The sequence below is a fragment of the Schistocerca nitens genome, chromosome 6 (genome assembly GCF_023898315.1).
Source record: "Schistocerca nitens isolate TAMUIC-IGC-003100 chromosome 6, iqSchNite1.1, whole genome shotgun sequence".
Classification (NCBI taxonomy): Eukaryota; Metazoa; Arthropoda; class Insecta; order Orthoptera; family Acrididae; genus Schistocerca; species Schistocerca nitens.
In genome coordinates this window covers 449,119,406-449,140,351 of record NC_064619.1, presented here as the reverse complement: position 1 = coordinate 449,140,351, position 20,946 = coordinate 449,119,406, and the positions used below count along the sequence as shown (strand labels likewise).

Here is a 20,946-nt window from a genome sequence, read left to right as displayed (position 1 = left end):
CTCTTGCCATATTACTTCTTTTTCAAAAACTTAAAATGCGAGCCACAGTTCGCACGTCATCTGCTAAAATGTCCGGCAAAGTGGGCGGCAGTCTGACCCTGAGACGTAAGTGGCTAAAATAGGGGCAGAGGATCAGGAAATGTCTGACCATTAATGGCTGGCTACAGAAAGGACAGCTGGGTGCAGGGTAGCCACTCAACAAGTGGCGGTGACTAAAGCGGCAGTGCCCTATTCGCAACCAAGCTAAAATTACTGCCTCACGGCGAGACGACAGGGAGGAAGTCAACCAGGCTGTTGAGAAAGGTTTCACTTCTCTGTGTTTGTTCCCATGAAGGGAGCACCAATGGTCATGCCAAAATGACATGATACGCTGACAGAGAAAAGTACAAATATCTTGCGAGGGAACAGAGTAACAGGCAGGCCGACCGAGATGGACGGCGGCCTTGGCTGCAGCATCAGCAGCGTCATTCCCAGGCAAACCAACATCATCAGGAACCCACATGAACATCACTTGGGCTCCCCCATCCAGGAACAAATGGCAAATGGAGGCAGTCCTGGATCCGTCTAACGATGGGGTGAACTGGATCGGGATCATCTAGACTCTGAAGGGCACTGAGGGAGTCAGTTTTTCTGTTGGTATGTGTATAGAGCGCAGACTTACACAGAAGTGAAGATGGATGATGCATGGTTCAGACATGATACAGTTTTGAAACCAGTTCTGTTGTCTCTATTACCAGCAGGTCTGACCTATGCTGACTTCTGTTTACTGACAACACTCTTTGTTCAACAGGGTTTTGCTAAAGCTTGTCTAACAGTGAAACTAGATCATTTATAAATTTTGTATGGAACCTGGGAGTACTATTGATACCTATGTGATTCATCTTTGCTGTGATACAGCAACTGAAAGCATGAAGTGGCATATTACATTTAAAATTCTTAGAAACACTTAAGATGAAGAGTCTACATTTTATTTCAAACCTTAACATTTATTTTATGCCATTTAATTGTATGTTATTCTATGAATAGGGCTGCCTCTTATGTCATTTCTAAAGAATGTAAGAAGTATCTTTGAAACTTACAGTAATATTCATCTTCTGTAATTTCTGGTCTGTCACAGTTCACAGCTGTAAATAAAAAGAAACATTATAGAACAGAAATGCTGATCTTGACAATGCAGTTTTCTTTATTACTATTTTCACTGAGTAATGGAGAACTCTATACATGAACCTGTGCTTAAAAATTAGATACACGCTTGTTTCCACAAAACAAGGAAAAGTGCAGCAACAACAAAAGCTCAAGAAATTGTGTGCTGATTTGCATATTACATGACACTACATGCATAAGCCATAAATTCACTGTTTGAGGCAAAGATTCTCACTCAAAACAGAAAATCTTTGAAATGAAGAAACAGGATGTGTCAGTTTGGTACAATAATCATTATTGCATGCTTGTTCAGTGGCAAATGACTCTAGGTAGCTCGTTAAGTTTCTTATAACAGCAAAAATTTCACCACCAGAATTTGTCTGACAGCTGTTGGAGAGGAAGTGACATACAGTTCCTGATTACCACACTTCATCCTGGAGTACATCACAAAGCTCTCCACAATATTTCATGTTTGTGCATCTGCAGTGACAAAAAATTCCTTGCCCAGTATGCCGAATGTCTTACTAAGGCCTTCACAAACAAAAAACATCCTCCAAACATAAACCTAGTCCACGAACATATCTCACCTGGTATATCCAATTATGACATGAACTCTTCAAGCATCCTCACTGACTGGCTGCAAAGTAACATCTCTTTCATTACTCAGTATCATATCAGAGTGTAAAAACTTAATCATATCCTCCACCAGACCGACAACTACCACTGCACCCTTAAATGAACAACTTTCCTGCAATCCTTCAACCTCTACCAAAGTGGTATTCCACTGCCCATCAAATCTATGAAATATCCTGAACCATACTTGAGCCATGCCTACTCTCAAAGCATTTTCATGTGGGCCATATTCCTGTGTAACATCCAAGTGCAAGATTTGTCCTACATACCATCCAGCACAAATTATTTCAATCCTAATCCAAGCATATTCTGTCTTACTGATGAGAGTACCACAGAAAAAAACAGTCCTGACATATACCAATTATTCTGTAACTTTTGCACAGCCTTTTGCATGGGTATGGCCACCAATTACCTGTCACCTGAATGAATGGCAAAACTGTGGCCAAGAGCAAAGTTGACCACCCAATGACAGAATATGCTGTCAGTGACATGTTTGACTCTACATGTAAAATGTGGATCTCCCCCACTAATCTCCCAATGCCTGATTCTCAGAATTATACGAATATGATTTGTCCTTTGATCAGCTGGGACAGCAGATAAATTAAATTAATACAAGTGCAGGCAATACATGCTTACTGTATAGAATGTGATACATAGTGATTTTGATTATGATTATGTTTCTGTATATTTATAATTATGTTTCATCATCTTTAATACCATCTGAAGTAAGTCTATGACATTGGGAAGACAAAAGTTCAATATCTCATTTCTTATGAACATGAAATTCTGCACAAACTGAAACTTCATTCAAAAATATATCTCATCAGACATTTCAATAGTTTCAAATCCAGGGAGGCAAAAATTCGTTCAAAATATGTAAAATTGTTAAACACAAGTTTTAGGAAAACATTACATACATCACAGTCAATCATTTAAAATGTTAATAGTTGAAATATTCAAAAGCTTACACACAATTAAAAAAAATATATAAACAAACAGTACACCTGTAAGTGATAGTAACAGAATTTTTAATTCGCATTTTTCGTAAATGAAAGAAAAAGTCTGTGTCAGATGAGTCATTTACACAGTGTATGTTGTTGTGCTTAAAACTTTGTGGTCAGTCAAGTTGTTGTTGTTATTATTGTTATTATTATTATTATTATTATTATTATTGTTGTTGTTCCTGTGTTTGGAGTTTTCAGGCAGTCATCAGTGAGGCTATCAGCACCCTTACAAATACTAAAAGAAACAAATTTGGATGAAAGTGCTAAAAATATTTTCACATAGTGAGGATAAACCTACAAAATGACACATACTCACTCCCACATCACTTGTGTTACCCCATACAGTCACTATCTTACATGCCTTGAGACAATGGAGAAAGAGTGAAAGGTGCTACACCTGAGATAAAAACATAAGTAAAGTCACAGAGAAGCTAAAATAATGCCACAGGGAAATGTGACTGGTTAACCACCAACAAAAAACATGGGTGAACCACTCAACCCGTTAACACATTAAGAACATGTGCATAAAATTTTAGGAATCATGTTGGACATATCATAAAATCTTAAAACTCTCACCACATTCATTTGAACGCCACTTAAAATAGTGAAAAGACCTGTCAGGAAATTTGCTGCTGCCCTCTGGTCTGAAAATAAAAAACAGTAATAAAATTTGGTGCACAGTGATCTGTACATCCCAAGCAGCACATATTGGAGGGTCCTTTCACCAGAGCAAGAAGCCATGTGTCATCAGTCTATAACCTTTGTGAAGACAAGTAAGGAGGACCTCATCCCACCTGGGTGATTGGAAGGAGGTACGTCATGGCCATGTTGTTAACTTTATTAGATGCAGCTTATTGTCTGTCACTTCCAGCTACTCTTCCTCCCATCGGTGCAAGACCCTGTACCTCAACAATGAGTCAACAGCAAGGAGGGGGATGGCACACTGAACTAATTGAGGATCACAACATACCTCCTTGACTACTACATCTGCCCTTTCATTCTCCACAATACCCATGTGCCCTGGCACCCAGAAGAAAGATATCACCTTCCCCAGCCTTTGTAGTCAGAGGAGGGTGTCCTGTATATTCTGGACTACTTTATCTACTGCATACAAGCACTGTAGAGAGTGAAGGATACTTGGGGAATCAGAACAGACAAGAAATTTAGCACACGCAACACATCTCTGCTATTGGAGTGCCTGCAAGACTGCATATAATTCTGCACCAAATAGAGTGAACGAGTGAGGCAGATGGATCTTGAGGATATAATCACGGAGAACAACAGAGTAACCAACAGAATCCCCATTTAGATCCATCTGTGAATACAGCTCCGTAATTGTAGTGCTCATTTAAAAATCGGAAAATAATTTATCAAAAGAATAAATAGGAGTGCAATCTCTCCTGTACTGCACTAAATCTAAAATCACTCTGGGCCTCTGCAGTAAGCAGGGTGGCAGTTGGATAAAACCCTGTGGACCTCTGCAGTAACCAGGGTGGCAGTTGGATAAAACCCTGGATTTAAGCCTGTACATGCTCCACACCAAGCGACTCCAGTGCACGCAGTGCATCCCAAATGGCCTCATTGCCTGTGGATGATTAGTAGTGATGCATTCCATAGCTGTATAAGTGACAGTATGGTATGTTGGGTAAGTGGCAATAGTGAGGAACTTACTTGCCTGATAGTCCACTCCCTAGGACCTGTAGTAAGACACTTCAAGATGTTCAGTACCTTCTAGGACATGGTCTTCAGGTCCTTGAGATGGAGTAACCAAGACAGTCTGGAGTCAAAAATGAGGTCCACAGATCTTTCAAAAGGGAGTATGGGTCCCACATACTCATTTCAGGTTAATTAAAAATACAACAAGAAAGATTAAAATGAACACATACATTCTTCTCTGCACCAAATGTAAAATCTGTCTTTGCAGCCCACTCCCCCAACCTCTTCTCTGTAAGTTGCAACTGACAAGCCCCTATTGCAGCACTAGACGATGAAACTGTCCACAAATAACAAGCATTGTACAGGACTCCTTAACATAGACATAATACTGTTTATGGCTATGGCAAACAGTGTAACATTTAAAACACTGTCCTGAGGAACACCATTCTATCACTCAAAACAATCTGACAGTGCATCGACAACTTGTGACCTAACTGCTCTTCTTGATGGTGCATTGGCCCTTGGCCTTGCCATTCAAAAAGCTGGGATGTTTTCTGCCATTGGATGGCATTTTAACTGTCACACAAGCCTGAGCCAGATTACTGAACAGCCTCATCAGTCAACCAAGGGACAAGTTGTCTCTGAAGACAGAAGACTTCAGGATGGAAAGGTCAGCAGCATGTTGGATCACTTGTGTGATGTCATTCACCCACTTGTGGATGCTGTCCCAGCATTTCACACAAGACCTCTTGAGAAATGGTTGTTGACACCTACCAGTGGCCGACTCATTGTGCTTGGAGGTGGATGAGAAAATTTCGAGGTTTCCATCACTTTCCCATGAGCAGCTATAGAAATAATGGTCCACCCAGACAGAGCCCCATTTGCCTGGGTAAGCGTTATACAAATGAGATGTGTAAGATTCCCCAGTCATTGCCCACAAACGACTGTTGCCCCCAAAACAGCCATGCATCTCATCAGCATACAGCACATCTTGATATTGAGGGGTATTTTACAGAGATTTTTACCACTCTCATGATCTGGGTGGTCAGGGCAAGATCCCCATTACCTGTTGCACACAACATTACACTGCTATGCCACACAGTGGTTGCTGAAGCTTGCCCAGAGCCTATGTTGGCCGAAGACTGGTGGTGCTTACCAGTCCGCAGCTCAGGTACCCTGGTGTCACCAAGCTTGTATCCAGCAAATGAACACTGAGTCCCTGAGGACATCTATGTTCACTCCACAATGTAAATCAAAATAAATTACAACTGTAATAACATAACACTTATTGGTAATTGTTATTTATTTATACACAGGCCAGTGTGAGTCCCAAGTTTGTTGCTGATGGTGGGAGTCACAGAGAGTTGAGCTTGTTTACAGTGAGTAATGTGGCAGATTTAAACAAATCATGAACAGATTACGTAATATGTGGAAACTGTTTTCTTAAATGGTAAGTGAAAACATATTCACATAACATGAAAAATGGAGTTTCTTTCAGTAGTTTGAGTTACAACCTGGATCCCTTATCAACCTTACACAATAAGCAAACTTACCAGATGTTTTCAGGAAACATTCCTTGTCTAGCTTATGGAGCATTGTGGTGCAAGTTCTACAAATGTGGTATTGATTTGCAACTAAGGAAATACACCTGTTGCAGTTTTATTACTATTATACACCTGTTGCAGTTTTATTATTATTATTATTATTTTAAATGTCATGAATGGTTTTGGCCCCCAAGGCCATTTTTCAGTGACCTCAGGAAAGTATATTGGACCTTACAATACTTTCTTCTATCCCCCTACCCCCCTAGTCTCAATCTCTATTCAGCCTCATGGTCCAGACCAACCCCTGTTTCCATGTCTTCCAGTTCATTCCACTAATGTAGAATCACACTTTTCTCTCTACAGTTGCCCTCCTTCTCTGTTCTATAGCCCCCCATCAAATTCACTCCATCACTTCACTGTGAGACACAAGCAACTCCCTCAGTCTGGGCCAATGTGGGTTGACTGGTGCCACATTTCTATTCCATTCTCTTGTTAGCTCTTCCTCCAAGCTATCAGTCTTCCTTCCCTCCAAATATCCTTTCCCCTCCTTCCTCTGTGCTCTACTTAACCCCCAAATCTAACAAAATTGCTTTACTGTCTGTTTAGCTATGACAAAGGAATTCTTTTAAAGATCAGAAACGTTTTGAATCTAGTTTTTATGCCTGTTGACTGCTCAATCCCTCAACTATAGACTGAGTTGTTACACTTACTCCACCCATTAGTTGTATTGGACACAAGACTTCTCCCTTACATTAATGAGTGCATACGTTAAAAGGATGCTAAGCTACAAAAAGTTGAAGTTAGAGATTACGAAACATATTGTGTTGTCCAAGATAAACTACAAGTTCTAAGCAAATACAGACTTATTTAAGTACTCACAAAACAACTATCTCTTGAACAAAATTAGAATTATATATTAATAACTTCAGCTGCTGACAGGCGTTGATATATATCAATGGGAACAGGTGAAAATGTGTGCCCCGACCGGGACTCAAACCCGGGATCTCCTGCTTACATGGCAGATGCTCTATCCATCTGAGCCACCGAGGGCACACATTCTCATCTTGTATGTCTACTCGTGGAAGACATTCTTACCAAGTCCCATAAGAGTTTGGGTAATATGTGTGCATCCGCACAGAAGGAGGAGGTCATGGCAAAAGTCTGAAAGAACAGACACCATATCCATATAAGTATATAGTTCTGGCAATACCGGCCATGATCTTCTTCTGTGCAGATGCACACATATTACCCAAACTCTTATGGGACTTGGAAGAATGTCTTCCATGAGTAATGAATGTGTGACACTACAAATGTAGTGTGTGGACGTATAAGGTGAGAATGTGAGTCTCGCAGGAGGCGTGCGTGATATAGTCCCTGCAGTCGCACTATCCTCTGTGCCCTCGGTGGCTCAGATGGATAGAGCATCTGCCATGTAAGCAGGAGATCCCAGGTTCAAATACTGGCCGGAGCACACATTTTACCTGTCCCCATTGATATATATCAAAGCCTGTCAGCAGCTGAAGGTATTAATATATAATTCTAATTTCATTCTTGACGGCTGCAGGTCATCAATTGTGTCTGTTCTTTCGGACATGTCTGAAAGAACAGACACCATATTCATGTAAGTATACTATCTCTTAAAATTTTCTCTAATTTATCAAAACTTATTATATTGGTACAAATGTTGTTTCATGTGTAACTAACATAAACATAAGCAACTACGCAAGGATTAGGTCTCAGGTCTGTTCTGACTGGCCAGCTGATACCTAGGAGGCAGTATGAATAGCAATATATGATCGTGGGACATGTGATCACCATGCCACCAATCCCTCCTACCGTTATTTCCAGTAGACGAATTCTGATGATTATTCAAGTAGCTACCCACATGGCCTCACGAGGCTGAGTAGACCCCATTCTAGGCCTTCACACCTCAGAAAAAAGGGGTGATATTCCAGGAATCATATCTAGGTCTTTCCACACAGAAGGCAGTGACACTAACCATTTGGCTGTGGAGCAGTCTTTAAATGAAACTTAGCCTATAAATAGGCCTATACAAAAGTTACTGTATGAAGAGTAAATGCAAGAGAGATAACAAAAAAGAATCTATAACATTAAAAATAGAGAAGAACAAAAACTTAAAGGAGTTAACAAGAAACTATTATCAAGAAAATATATATGGATTTGAACCCTCAAGTTGCTAAAAACATTTTTTTTTTTCAACACCTCAATCACAGACCTCATGAACAGAAATAAAAAGAAAGAAGGTTTATTCTAAACTCTGGGAAAACAAACAATTCAGAATCATAGGTCATAAGAAACAATGGCACACAGAATGTGCAATAAATATTCCGTGTGACACGAGGTTGGACAGTCAGGAAACAACAGAGGTATCAGGAACCACAGAAGAGGGTAAAAAGGATGGTTGGAAATAGTGTCTCATGACAGGGAAGTCATTAGTAGCAGAGTAACAGCTCACATGAATGAGGATAGTGAGGCAGTGCTCACATGACTGAGGATAGTTAGAGAAAAGCACAGGTGGAGGTCTGAACTTCATTCTTTTGAGTATCAGAAATTAAAGAGAAGATAAAAGTCCAATGAAATAACAGTTGGACAGAAGATGTAACTAAATAATGATAAAAAATAAAGATGATAAAGTAAATGAGAGAAGATGTAAATTGGATTGAACAAGGAGAGATACCATCAACTAAGGCAGTGACAGAAGACAATGGCAACTGATTGCATGATTCATGTTCTCCAATTTATGAGCTGCATTCCCTGATATGATAGATTTTATCCTTTTGATCCAGCGTAATTCCTATTTCATCACTGCGTCTTCCTCTTTTCTGTCCCTTTCACTTCCTCCCCCTTTCTGTTTAGCTTTCCTTAGTTCTAAACCCAGTGTTGAATGAATATTTTATTTTATGTTGCTGTTCACTCTGTTGCCCCATGTACTTTAATGTGAGCCACTGTTTCACTTGTTTTAACAAAGTTTGAATAAATTTTTAGATTCCATTTCCTGACACAATTACATCACATTTCAATTCACTCCTTTTATACAGTGTGATTTTGGTGATTTTCACAGCAGAATACAAATGCAAATTGTTTAATACACACGTGTAGTTGAGCGTGTGGAGTAATCCTCTTCTTGACCTATGGGATCACCAGCAAACATTTCCTTCCACTGAAAGTTCGTACTGCTCATACTCTCCAAGAAGTGGTACACTTCTCTTTCTGGTGAAGTAAAGTTGTGGAGAGAGCCATGGAAGTATCTGCAATACAACCTGAAGAAATCATAAAAACCTGAATTATCACATCAGTGAGGCATCTGTACAATGACAGCATCTAAAGCAAATAAATGGCGTATGCGTACTGACCAGTTTGGATGCACTTTCCAGTTATTTCCTTGGAAGTAATTGGTAACTGGCTTCCCTTTCCGAGCATGATCTTTTATTATGTCATTCACTCTTAAATAAAATTTGCCATAACCTTCAGGCAAAGAAATCCCAAGACTAAATGGAGTGCCTTCCAACCCGGAAAAATAGTAGTTCCGTTCTTCGCTCATCACACGTCGCTAAAAGTAAACATTAGTCACTCTATAATAAAATATTTGCTTACTTCACTGATAAACATAAATTAATTATTACTTTCTGTGTCAGTCACTTTCTTTAATAGCAAGTGAGGCTGACAAGATTAGCACAATACATCTAGACAGGTTACTGCAAACACATGCTAATATAAATAGTTGACATCTAATTGTAGCTAGTGCGTAAATACAGTATACACTCCTGGAAATTGAAATAAGAACACCGTGAATTCATTGTCCCAGGAAGGGGAACTTTATTGACACATTCCTGGGGTCAGATACATCACATGATCACACTGACAGAACCACAGGCACATAGACACAGGCAACAGAGCATGCACAATGTCGGCACTAGTGCAGTGTATATCCACCTTTCGCAGCAATGCAGGCTGCTATTCTCCCATGGAGACGATCGTAGAGATGCTGGATGTAGTCCTGTGGAACGGCTTGCCATGCCATTTCCACCTGGCGCCTCAGATGGACCAGCGTTCGTGCTGGACGTGCAGACCGCGTGAGACGACGCTTCATCCAGTCCCAAACATGCTCAATGGGGGACAGATCCGGAGATCTTGCTGGCCAGGGTAGTTGACTTACACCTTCTAGAGCACGTTGGGTGGCACGGGATACATGCGGACGTGCATTGTCCTGTTGGAACAGCAAGTTCCCTTGCCGGTCTAGGAATGGTAGAACGACGGGTTCGATGACGGTTTGGATGTACCGTGCACTATTCAGTGTCCCCTCGATGATCACCAGTGGTGTACGGCCAGTGTAGGAGATCGCTCCCCACACCATGATGCCGGGTGTTGGCCCTGTGTGCCTCGGTCGTATGCAGTCCTGATTGTGGCACTCACCTGCACGGCGCCAAACACGCATACGACCATCATTGGCACCAAGGCAGAAACGACTCTCATCGCTGAAGATGACACGTCTCCATTCGTCCCTCCATTCACGCCTGTCGCGACACCACTGGAGGCGGGCTGCACGATGTTGGGGCGTGAGCGGAAGACGGCCTAACGGTGTGCGGGACCGTAGCCCAGCTTCATGGAGACGGTTGCGAATGGTCCTCGCCGATACCCCAGGAGCAACAGTGTCCCTAATTTGCTGGGAAGTGGCGGTGCGGTCCCCTACGGCACTGCGTAGGATCCTACGGTCTTGGCGTGCATCCGTGCATCGCTGCGGTCCGGTCCCAGGTCGATGGGCACGTGCACCTTCCGCCGACCACTGGCGACAACATCGATGTACTGTGGAGACCTCACGCCCCACGTGTTGAGCAATTCGGCGGTACGTCCACCCGGCCTCCCGCATGCCCACTATACGCCCTCGCTCAAAGTCCGTCAACTGCACATACGGTTCACGTCCACGCTGTCGCGGCATGCTACCAGTGTTAAAGACTGCGATGGAGCTCCGTATGCCACGGCAAACTGGCTGACACTGACGGCGGCGGTGCACAAATGCTGCGCAGCTAGCGCCATTCGACGGCCAACACCGCGGTTCCTGGTGTGTCCGCTGTGCCGTGCGTGTGATCATTGCTTGTACAGCCCTCTCGCAGTGTCCGGAGCAAGTATGGTGGGTCTGACACACCGGTGTCAATGTGTTCTTTTTTCCATTTCCAGGAGTGTATATATAGAATCATGATGTTCTTGCTAAGTTTTATATTTGATTTATAGGGCAATATGATACCATCTCTGTCCTGGCAGTCTAGAGCTTAAGGTAGATGTTTGCCACCAGGATGGCTACTCAAATTTGGAAAAAAAAAAAGAAAATCGCTGAGAATTCCAGGTGTTGAGGAGGAAGATACTGTCACGAAACTCCTGATTTGTGAGAGGCAAGTGGGTGGAGGGGTTGCAGCATACCACAATAATGACTTTTCTTTCTTCTCACCTGAGCTATATACCAGCCATAAGCAGCAGTTTAACAAAAGTTTTTAAACACTGATAATTTACATGGAATAATATTCGTGTAATTAACACACTTGGAAATATTGAGTGTTTCTCAATTTGGGATTCATAAAAATCAATAAAATTCAATTTCAGTGCTAGGGTAAAAATGCAGAATTCCCTGAGTGTTTATGAAATTCATGAAATTCTCTGAGATTTCCCTGATTTTGCTGTGTAAAATGTAACTGCCTTAAAATTCCAGGTTTTCCAGAAGAATCACCATCCTGGCCACACAACAGAACTAAATTCAATTGCTGTGTGGTGCCATTAAGTTTCTGACCATCCTATCTTGATTTTCCCCAAATAATTCAATGGAAATGCCTGCACGCTTCTTACTAACACAGGGACATGACTGATACCTGTAACTTTCTTTCTCCATTAATACTTCATTGTGGCCTGCGGTTATAGGAGTTGTCCCTTATTATTGTGTTGTTGAAGTTGGCAACCTTTCCCTTAGGGAGGAGAGAGTAACAGGTTGAAAAGAATCAACAGGTCATTCAGGCCCAAGGTTGAGAGAAACTCACCCACTGTGAGGAAGAGGGGAGACAAAAATTAAAGGAAGGCATCAGAGACAGCAGCTGGTCATGATAGTAAACCAGTCTGTGCTGCAGGAGCCTCAGTAGAGAACTAACTGGATAGAATTAGAAGTAAAGCCAGATTAAGAGGGAAAACATTTCTTCTTTCTTCCACAGGGTTACTACAGTTGTCGCTGCATCCCAGATCTCTGCTGCCAAATGCCTCAGTCTCACCATTTATCTGCATTCTCATCAATTCCTCGTCTCTCCATCACTTTTTCAATATCCCTTAGCCACCCTTTCCATGGTCTTCTCTTCACTTTCTTCCAGGAAAGTGCTCTCTTCAGCCATCTCTGTCTTCTTCCATTCTTTTGACATGCCTTAGCAGTCTTTCTTCTATCTATCCATAATGGTATAATAGGTCTGCATCCTTTCTCTTATTTCCTCGTTTCTTAGGCAGAAAATTCTACAATCTCTTTGCAAGTGATCCATTTCTAAAGCTCTAAGTCTCTTCTGGTTCCATTGTAAATTTTATGTTCGCATTTTAACATTTAAACTCATTTTTGAGGAACAGAGTATGGGCTTCAATTTTTGGATAGCTGCCCTTCCCTGCCTAATCTGTTGTTGAATATCTTTGTCACATGTTCCATTATGTGACAGGATACTACACAGGTTACTATGCAGGTATTTAAAACTCTTTAGTAACCTTAATTTGAAGTCCACCAATGTCCAAGTTACTTCCCTCCTCTCCACGACATAGATATCCATCTTTTCAAAATTAATTTTCACACCCCACTTTTTATATTCTTCCAGCAACTTCCTAAGCATCTGAGATATAACCTCTTTATTGTTTGATGCAGTGACATGATCATCAGCATAGAAAAAGGTGTACATGCACTGGTTGCCTACTTCAGTCCCATGCCTGTGCAGCAGATGCAGTGCCTTCTTTGCATAAAATTTAAAGACAGACAGCATCCGTGTTTCAGTCCTTCAGTTATTCTGAAGGCCTCTAGAAATTTCTTTCCCAACTCTAATGACTCATTCTGCCAACTTTTAGAGCTTTATGATACTTCTTACATACATTTTTGGCAGTACTGTTGACCACAGCACCTCAAACAAAATCCTTAGCAGCATTATGTCAAATGCTTCCTCAAAATCTATGAAGACCAAATAACATTCCATTCCAACCTCTTCTCATATGGGCTGCCATCTTCACAGCAGATGATAATGTACATCAACTGGTCAAAAATACATCTCTGCCAAACACGACAACATCAAGTATAAAATGCATGTACTTGATGTTGCTTTATTTGACAGAGATGTAGTTTTGAGCACTTGATGTACATTATCATCTCCTGTGAAGATGGTAGCTAGCACTGAAACCAGCAGAGAATAAATTAAACTGTACAGCTATTGGCACAAAAATGATTTTTTTCCAACTATTTATTGGCTGTAGATAACCACTTAAAGAAAGCTCTTCTCCATGATCTGTCTTATGGTAAAAGTGTTATTTAAGTATGTCCTGTCTTTTCAAAAGCCACTTCATTCTTCCACTTCAGTTACAATCTTCTCCAGCTTGATTTTAAAATCCTCCCATATGGCCTTCTAATTGAATTTATGACACTTATGTCATGATAAATATTGCTGCGCACTTTCTTGCTTCCTTTTTATTACATATAGGGCTTAGATAAATTACATTCCACTCTTCTGGAATATCGTCCCCATATCACATGCATTTATTAAATAATTTGCTCAGATATTCATACCTTACTAACTCTATTGGTACATTTCCAGGCCCTGATGATCTCCCCATTTTCATTTGTGTAGAGAGATAAGAAATGTAATTATGAGTGGAACCAAGAATTAGTAGTTGAGGGGAAAAGGAAAGAGAGAGAAAGAAAGAAAAGTGGGTCAATAATTAAATTCTTTCCATGAAGGGAAAAAGATTGAAGGAAGAGGAGCTTGTTTAAGTCCACAAGGATGGAAAGATGCATGAACATGTTGGAGAACTAGTTCCTATTTCTAGAGTTCAGAAAAATTGGAACCAGTTATGAGATTACAAATGGCATGCTTGGTGTAGCAAGCACTCAGGTCCATGAGGTCTGAGTGACCTGACCCTCCTTTCCAACCTTCCCGAACCTACTTCTCTTTACTCTCTGAGAAAAGAACTAACAGTTCCTAAAGCTGCAATATTATGAAAAGGATACTTGTTACTCACCATATAGCAGAGATGCTCAGTTGCAGGTAGGCTGCCACAAAATGAGCTTCAGTTGCCGGACACTGTGATCATGTGTGTGTGACTTGTATTTGCATTGTGTGTGTGTGTGTGTGTGTGTGTGTGTGTGTGTGTGTGTGTGTGTCCTCTACTTTTTACAAAGGCCTTGTTGGCCAAAAGCTTATTTTGTGACAGTCTTTTTGTTGTGCATATCTGCAACTCAGCATCTCCGCTGTATCATGAGGAGCAACTATCCTTTTCATAATATTGTTACATTCCATCCAGGAAGTTCCTAAAGCTAGGTAGTTGTGTCTACATTTTAATGTTTCATATATTCAGTACTTGGAATTTCATGTCCTGAAAGTAAGTACCAGCCAATCATTCTACCTCTTTCCAATTTTACAGTTTTCTCAAGTGAATTTCCTTCTGATACAATAAATAGAAAATGATTAAAATAAAAATGCAGTTTACAATGACCACTTTGCAAACACTTAATAAATTGTAAAAATGGAAATGATGAATTATTTACCTATTTTCAGGCTCTCAAAAAGCATGCACTTTCACAACCATGGTAAGGCTACTGTGAAGCACCCAGTTATATGACAACTTGGGAGAAGCAGTACAGGACTGCTGAGGATTGGAGGAAGGAAGAGGCGGCACGTGGTTTCCAGAACAAAGAGGTGACAAAAAACAAGGGATTAGTTTACAAGAATTCGGCAGTCTTCCTCCTCCTCCTCCTCCTCCTCCTCCTCCTCCTCCTATTTTTATTAGCTGTCCTTTTGAAGATTTTACATCAAAGTTTTAATTAGTTGCTCCATTTCTGTGAAACCCACTTCTCTTTTCTAAGACACCCTCCCTGTACTTAATTGTGCTTTTTTCCTACACTCACTTTTTCTCCATGCCTCAGCCTCTCACCAGCTTTGCTTTGTCCATTCACACGTCCATGTTCCACATTCCTTCTCATATCTTCCTTCCTGTTCATTCCATTACCTTATTTATGTCTGTCATCTTTTTCTTGCTGGGTATGTTATTGGACTTATTTTGTCCTTCACTAAGATATTAAACCATCACTATTATGTCCTCTTTAGGCTTTTCTCTTCATTTTTTGACTATGTGTATTCTGTTCTGCTCAGTTTATTCTTTACCCACAAAATGAAGCTTCGTAATACACTCACTCTTTCACAATAACCAGAACCACAGAAAACATACATGATAACTGTTAATGGAAAGAGCAAATTTGAAGTGATATATCCCTGAGATCTCTTCTAATTGCTAAGTCACCACTTTAGGCTATCTGTTAAGTTTTTCGACAACTATGCATTGCCATCTTGGATGTTGTATTTTATATTGTTATTACTGCAGCAATTCATGTCCCTAAGCATTACGTAGTTGGTAGTGCTGAAAATAAATTGAGCAAAATAAGAGGATACTAAAATTATTTATTATTTACTAATAAATAAACAATGTAGGTTCATGATCACATGTTTTCAGAGCAATTGACTTAGTATATATATTAACTGTGTGTCATGTCAATGGGTAGTCAAGTTCCTGAGGTAAAACTGTTTTAATAGCAAGATAAATAAAAGAAAACTGTATTCATGAGTCTCCAATGTTCCTCACTTACACAAGAATGTGATACAATACCAAGTTTTGATAATAACTTATTGAAGTCATTTCCTGAAACTGAAGTTCTGGGAATATGACTAAAAGCAATATAAAATCAGCCACTCATCTGAAAGGTCCTGAAATGAAACCTTCAAAAATATTGGAATGCTCTGGTGTGTGCTATGCCAGGGTGCAAGTGGGTAATAGTGATTCAAACATTCATTAATTTTGTATGGACTAGTCTTATGGAGACACACAGGCCACAACAAAATGAGTATTTTAGGATTGAAGAAAAAACTGTCAGGGTTATAAAGATATGTGAATCATGTAAAGCATACTATTCAGTTTAAAATAATGAGCCTGTCTAGCCTTTACATTTATGATCCTATCTTGTTTGCAAAAAGTATGTTTCAAACAAAACTGGTGAACTACAACAAGCCATGACCACAGCCACAACATGATAAGCATCTGTAAATATCCACTTGCCTCAATCTAGAAAAGCACTGTATCAGAAAAGTGTTTCATACATAACAGGCACATTATTTAATAGGTAGCCTAGTCATTTAAAACAGCAATAAAATAAAAATTCCTTTCAAAATAAACTAAAATCATTCCTCATGGAACACTGATTCCCTTTTTCCTTGTGGAACACTGATCCCTTTACTTAGTAAAAGAATTCTTTAATAATAAAAGATAACAATTGTAAATTGCAATTAAATTATTGGAATTTGTGCTCTTTAAACTGTGTCAATAATTATTTGTAATTTATGATAGTAAATTGTGTAACTTAAGTTATACACGATGTGTTTTCCCCCCTACTCAGTAATTTCCACAGCATTTCTATTTAGTTAATTCAGTGAAGTTTGTAAATTACAGACACATTTCTTCCAAAAAATAAGTATCTTAAATTATTCATTTTTCATTAAATAAAACAGAAGAAGATATACAAGGCTGGTTTGAAAAGTTCTCGGAATCACCATGAAAGGACAGCGTTACCACAACAAGTTGTTTACATGATATTCATTGGACTGTTGCCTGTAAACACATACCACGCCAGTGCCCTTGGAAGAGAGCTGTGGTGGTGATGTAGCTCTGTTGTTCCTGCATAGTGATTTGCGAAGATGGAAAAAAATCTAGATTCAAGCAGTGATTAAGTGCTTCATAAAGAAAGGTATGAAAGCAAAGGACATTCATGCCGATTTTCAGAACACACTGGGGGACTCTGCTCCTTCATATTCAACCATTGCAAAGTGGACAAATGAATTTAAATTTGGTCAAGAGAGCTTAGATGATTTTCCGTGCAGTAGTCAGCCAAGATGTGTCACTACTCCAGAAATCACTGCAAAAGAGCACAATATGGTGATGGAGGATTGCCAATTGAAAGTGCGTGAAACTGCTCGCACTTCCCAGATGTCATCTGAAAGGGTATATCACAATTTAACTGAATAATTAGAAATGAAAAAATCATCTGCAAGATGGGTGCTATGTTTGGCTCATTTCAGGACAAATGAACAACATTTTTTTCACCAGTTTGTGACCACAGATGAAACTTTGGTGCACTACTATACCCCAGACACAAAACAACAGTCAAAGCAGTGGAAACATGCCAATTCTCCACCGCCAAAGAAAGCAAAGACAATTCCTTCTTCAGGAAAGATCATGGCATCAGTATTCTGGGATGCGAAGGGGATTCTGTTTGTAGCTTGTCTCCCCAGTGGGCAAACAATTACTGGAGAACACTATGCTAACCTCCTAGACAAATTGCAACAAGAGATACACTAAAAAAAGGCAGGTTTAGCAAGGAAGAAAGTCAACTTTCATCAAGACAATGCATGCCTGCACACATGTGCCGTCGCTATGGCAAAATTGCATGAACTAAGGTATGAATTGTTGCCACAGCTGCCTTATTCACCTGATATGGTTCCATGAGACTTCCATCTCTTCCCAAAACTGAAAATTTTTCTTGGTGGATGAAGATTCACTTCAAATCAAGAATTAATAGCTGGAGTTGACAACTATTTTGCAGTCCTGGAGGAAACTCATTGTTGAGATGGGATCAAGGCATTGGAAAATCATTGGAGCAATGAGATCAAGAGACTGGAAAATCATTGGACCAAGTGCATAATCTACAAGGAGACTACAATGAAAAATAAAAAAAAGTTTCAGTGATGTAAGTAAACTCCTGGAAATGGAAAAAAGAACACATTGACACCGGTGTGTCAGACCCACCATACTTGCTCCGGACACTGCGAGAGGGCTGTACAAGCAATGATCACACGCACGGCACAGCGGACACACCAGGAACCGCGGTGTTGGCCGTCGAATGGCGCTAGCTGCGCAGCATTTGTGCACCGCCGCCGTCAGTGTCAGCCAGTTTGCCGTGGCATACGGAGCTCCATCGCAGTCTTTAACACTGGTAGCATGCCGCGACAGCGTGGACGTGAACCGTATGTGCAGTTGACGGACTTTGAGCGAGGGCGTATAGTGGGCATGCGGGAGGCCGGGTGGACGTACCGCCGAATTGCTCAACACGTGGGGCGTGAGGTCTCCACAGTACATCGATGTTGTTGCCAGTGGTCGGCGGAAGGTGCACGTGCCCGTCGACCTGGGACCGGACCGCAGCGACACACGGATGCACGCCAAGACCGTAGGATCCTACGCAGTGCCGTAGGGGACCGCACCGCCACTTCCCAGCAAATTAGGGACACTGTTGCTCCTGGGGTATCGGCGAGGACCATTCGCAACCGTCTCCATGAAGCTGGGCTACGGTCCCGCACACCATTAGGCCGTCTTCCGCTCACGCCCCAACATCGTGCAGCCCGCCTCCAGTGGTGTCGCGACAGGCGTGAATGGAGGGACGAATGGAGACGTGTCGTCTTCAGCGATGAGAGTCGTTTCTGCCTTGGTGCCAATGATGGTCGTATGCGTGTTTGGTGCCGTGCAGGTGAGCGCCACAATCAGGACTGCATACGACCGAGGCACACAGGGCCAACACCCGGCATCATGGTGTGGGGAGCGATCTCCTACACTGGCCGTACACCACTGGTGATCGTCGAGGGGACACTTAATAGTGCACGGTATATCCAAACCGTCATCGAACCCGTCGTTCTACCATTCCTAGACCGGCAAGGGAACTTGCTGTTCCAACAGGACAATGCACGTCCGCATGTATCCCGTGCCACCCAACGTGCTCTAGAAGGTGTAAGTCAACTACCCTGGCCAGCAAGATCTCCGGATCTGTCCCCCATTGAGCATGTTTGGGACTGGATGAAGCGTCGTCTCACGCGGTCTGCACATCCAGCACGAACGCTGGTCCAACTGAGGCGCCAGGTGGAAATGGCATGGCAAGCCGTTCCACAGGACTACATCCAGCATCTCTACGATCATCTCCATGGGAGAATAGCAGCCTGCATTGCTGCGAAAGGTGGATATACACTGTACTAGTGCCGACATTGTGCATGCTCTGTTGCCTGTGTCTATGTGCCTGTGGTTCTGTCAGTGTGATCATGTGATGTATCTGACCCCAGGAATGTGTCAATAAAGTTTCCCCTTCCTGGGACAATGAATTCACGGTGTTCTTATTTCAATTTCCAGAAGTGTACTTTTTGCAATTCCGATCTGAGAACTTTTCAAACCACTCTCGTATAACGATAATTTTTATTGTATCCTTACCATTCAATAATTTATTTAGGCTAAATAAAGTTTATCACAATGGTAAAGTGTGAAACTGCTGCAGAGCAGTAAGAAATTATTGTTACTCTGATGTCTGCCAATGATCCTTCATGTAGGCTGCAGTGAAGCACCTTGCCTGACTGGAGACATGCCTGGCCTTTGCCACTGTAGTAATTATGGTTATTGCTCCAAGATTATCGAGAATGAGCAGGTGATCTTAAAACCATGACTAGAATGTGGTCAATCCTGCCAAATCAGGCAAGAGGTTCAGTATACAATGCAAGTCTGCTAGCTGTAGTCTAGAGATCCTCAACAGCTTTACAGCTCTGAAGACCCTGGACAAAAGTTTGCAACCAACCCATGGGCTTCATGAACACACTAATAAAACAGCAAAAAAATGCAAGTGAGGCATAGTAGTAGCCAGAGGTCTAAAAGGACCAACGAGGTCCTTCTATTGATGATGAGTTCCAATGCTCCGAGGAGCATAGGGGACGATGTGGAAGACCCACACCACCGACTAGGGAAGGTCCTAGCAGAGGTGGTTTGCCATTGACTTTTTCCGACCATAATGGGGATGAATGCGGATGATGAAGGTGACACAACAACACCCAGTCATTTCGAAGCAGGGAAAATCCCCGACTCCACTGGGAATCGGACCCCATTTGCGGAAAGCAAGAATGATATTGCAAGACCACGTGCTGCAAACTGTCCTGTTAGGGAATAGTAATGTGATGGGAATGTCATAATCTGGTCAGATATATCCTGGATCATGAATACCAAGTAATGAGTATTAAATGTGAAGTCACTTGTGATTTAGAATCCCTGGGGACAGATACTATTATTGTGTGTGTGGGGTGAGGGGTTAGGATTGTAGCATCAACTCCACAACTGAGAATGGCTTCAGGCTGGGGAAAGATACTGGTAGAGAATATCAAGTTGTAATTATTGTTATTGTTGTTGGTGGTGGTGGGAGATGGATTAGTAACCTCAACTCCGTAACTGCGGATGACTTCAGATACCATCACTGGGAATGCTCCTCACGCAAATGTTAAGACTGTCTAACTCCTTGAGCAATACAAGAAACACAGTATGAAGCAATGTGTGTGATGTACAAAAGCAAAGCTTTAGGAGTACTTCAACAGAGTGAGGTGATCACACATCGGTGACACTATACGTCATCTGTCAGATGGCTCACTGCATATGGCATGGTCTTATACCTGAATGTTTCTACCTAGTAAGAGATTACTAGCAGAACTAATTTCCCAAAGCATTCAGTGTAACTAAAACATTTTCTGTCCAATCATGTGATTTCTGTTATTGTCACTACTCCTTTTTAGGGTACATGTTTCTGAAAGACATAGCTGTCCAATAACTATGGACACATTTGCACCAACCAGTGGAGAACCAAAGAAAAACAAAGCCTGGGTGGCAGTCAAATG

At 41.4% G+C, this 20,946-nt stretch overlaps 1 protein-coding gene across 3 annotated transcripts in view; it reads right to left on the bottom strand.

Annotated features, from left to right (window-relative positions):
* Window positions 1–20,946, bottom strand: part of LOC126262734 (voltage-dependent calcium channel subunit alpha-2/delta-3-like) — a 374,776-nt gene that overhangs the window by 70,110 nt on the left and 283,720 nt on the right. For all 3 annotated transcript variants that reach the window (XM_049959539.1, XM_049959541.1, XM_049959538.1), the window contains 3 exons: window positions 9,355–9,551; window positions 9,095–9,261; window positions 1,080–1,124 (listed from right to left, as the gene is read on the bottom strand). In XM_049959539.1, coding sequence (XP_049815496.1) covers window positions 1,080–1,124; window positions 9,095–9,261; window positions 9,355–9,551 — 409 coding nt within the window. The remainder of the gene's footprint in view (window positions 1–1,079; window positions 1,125–9,094; window positions 9,262–9,354; window positions 9,552–20,946) is intronic.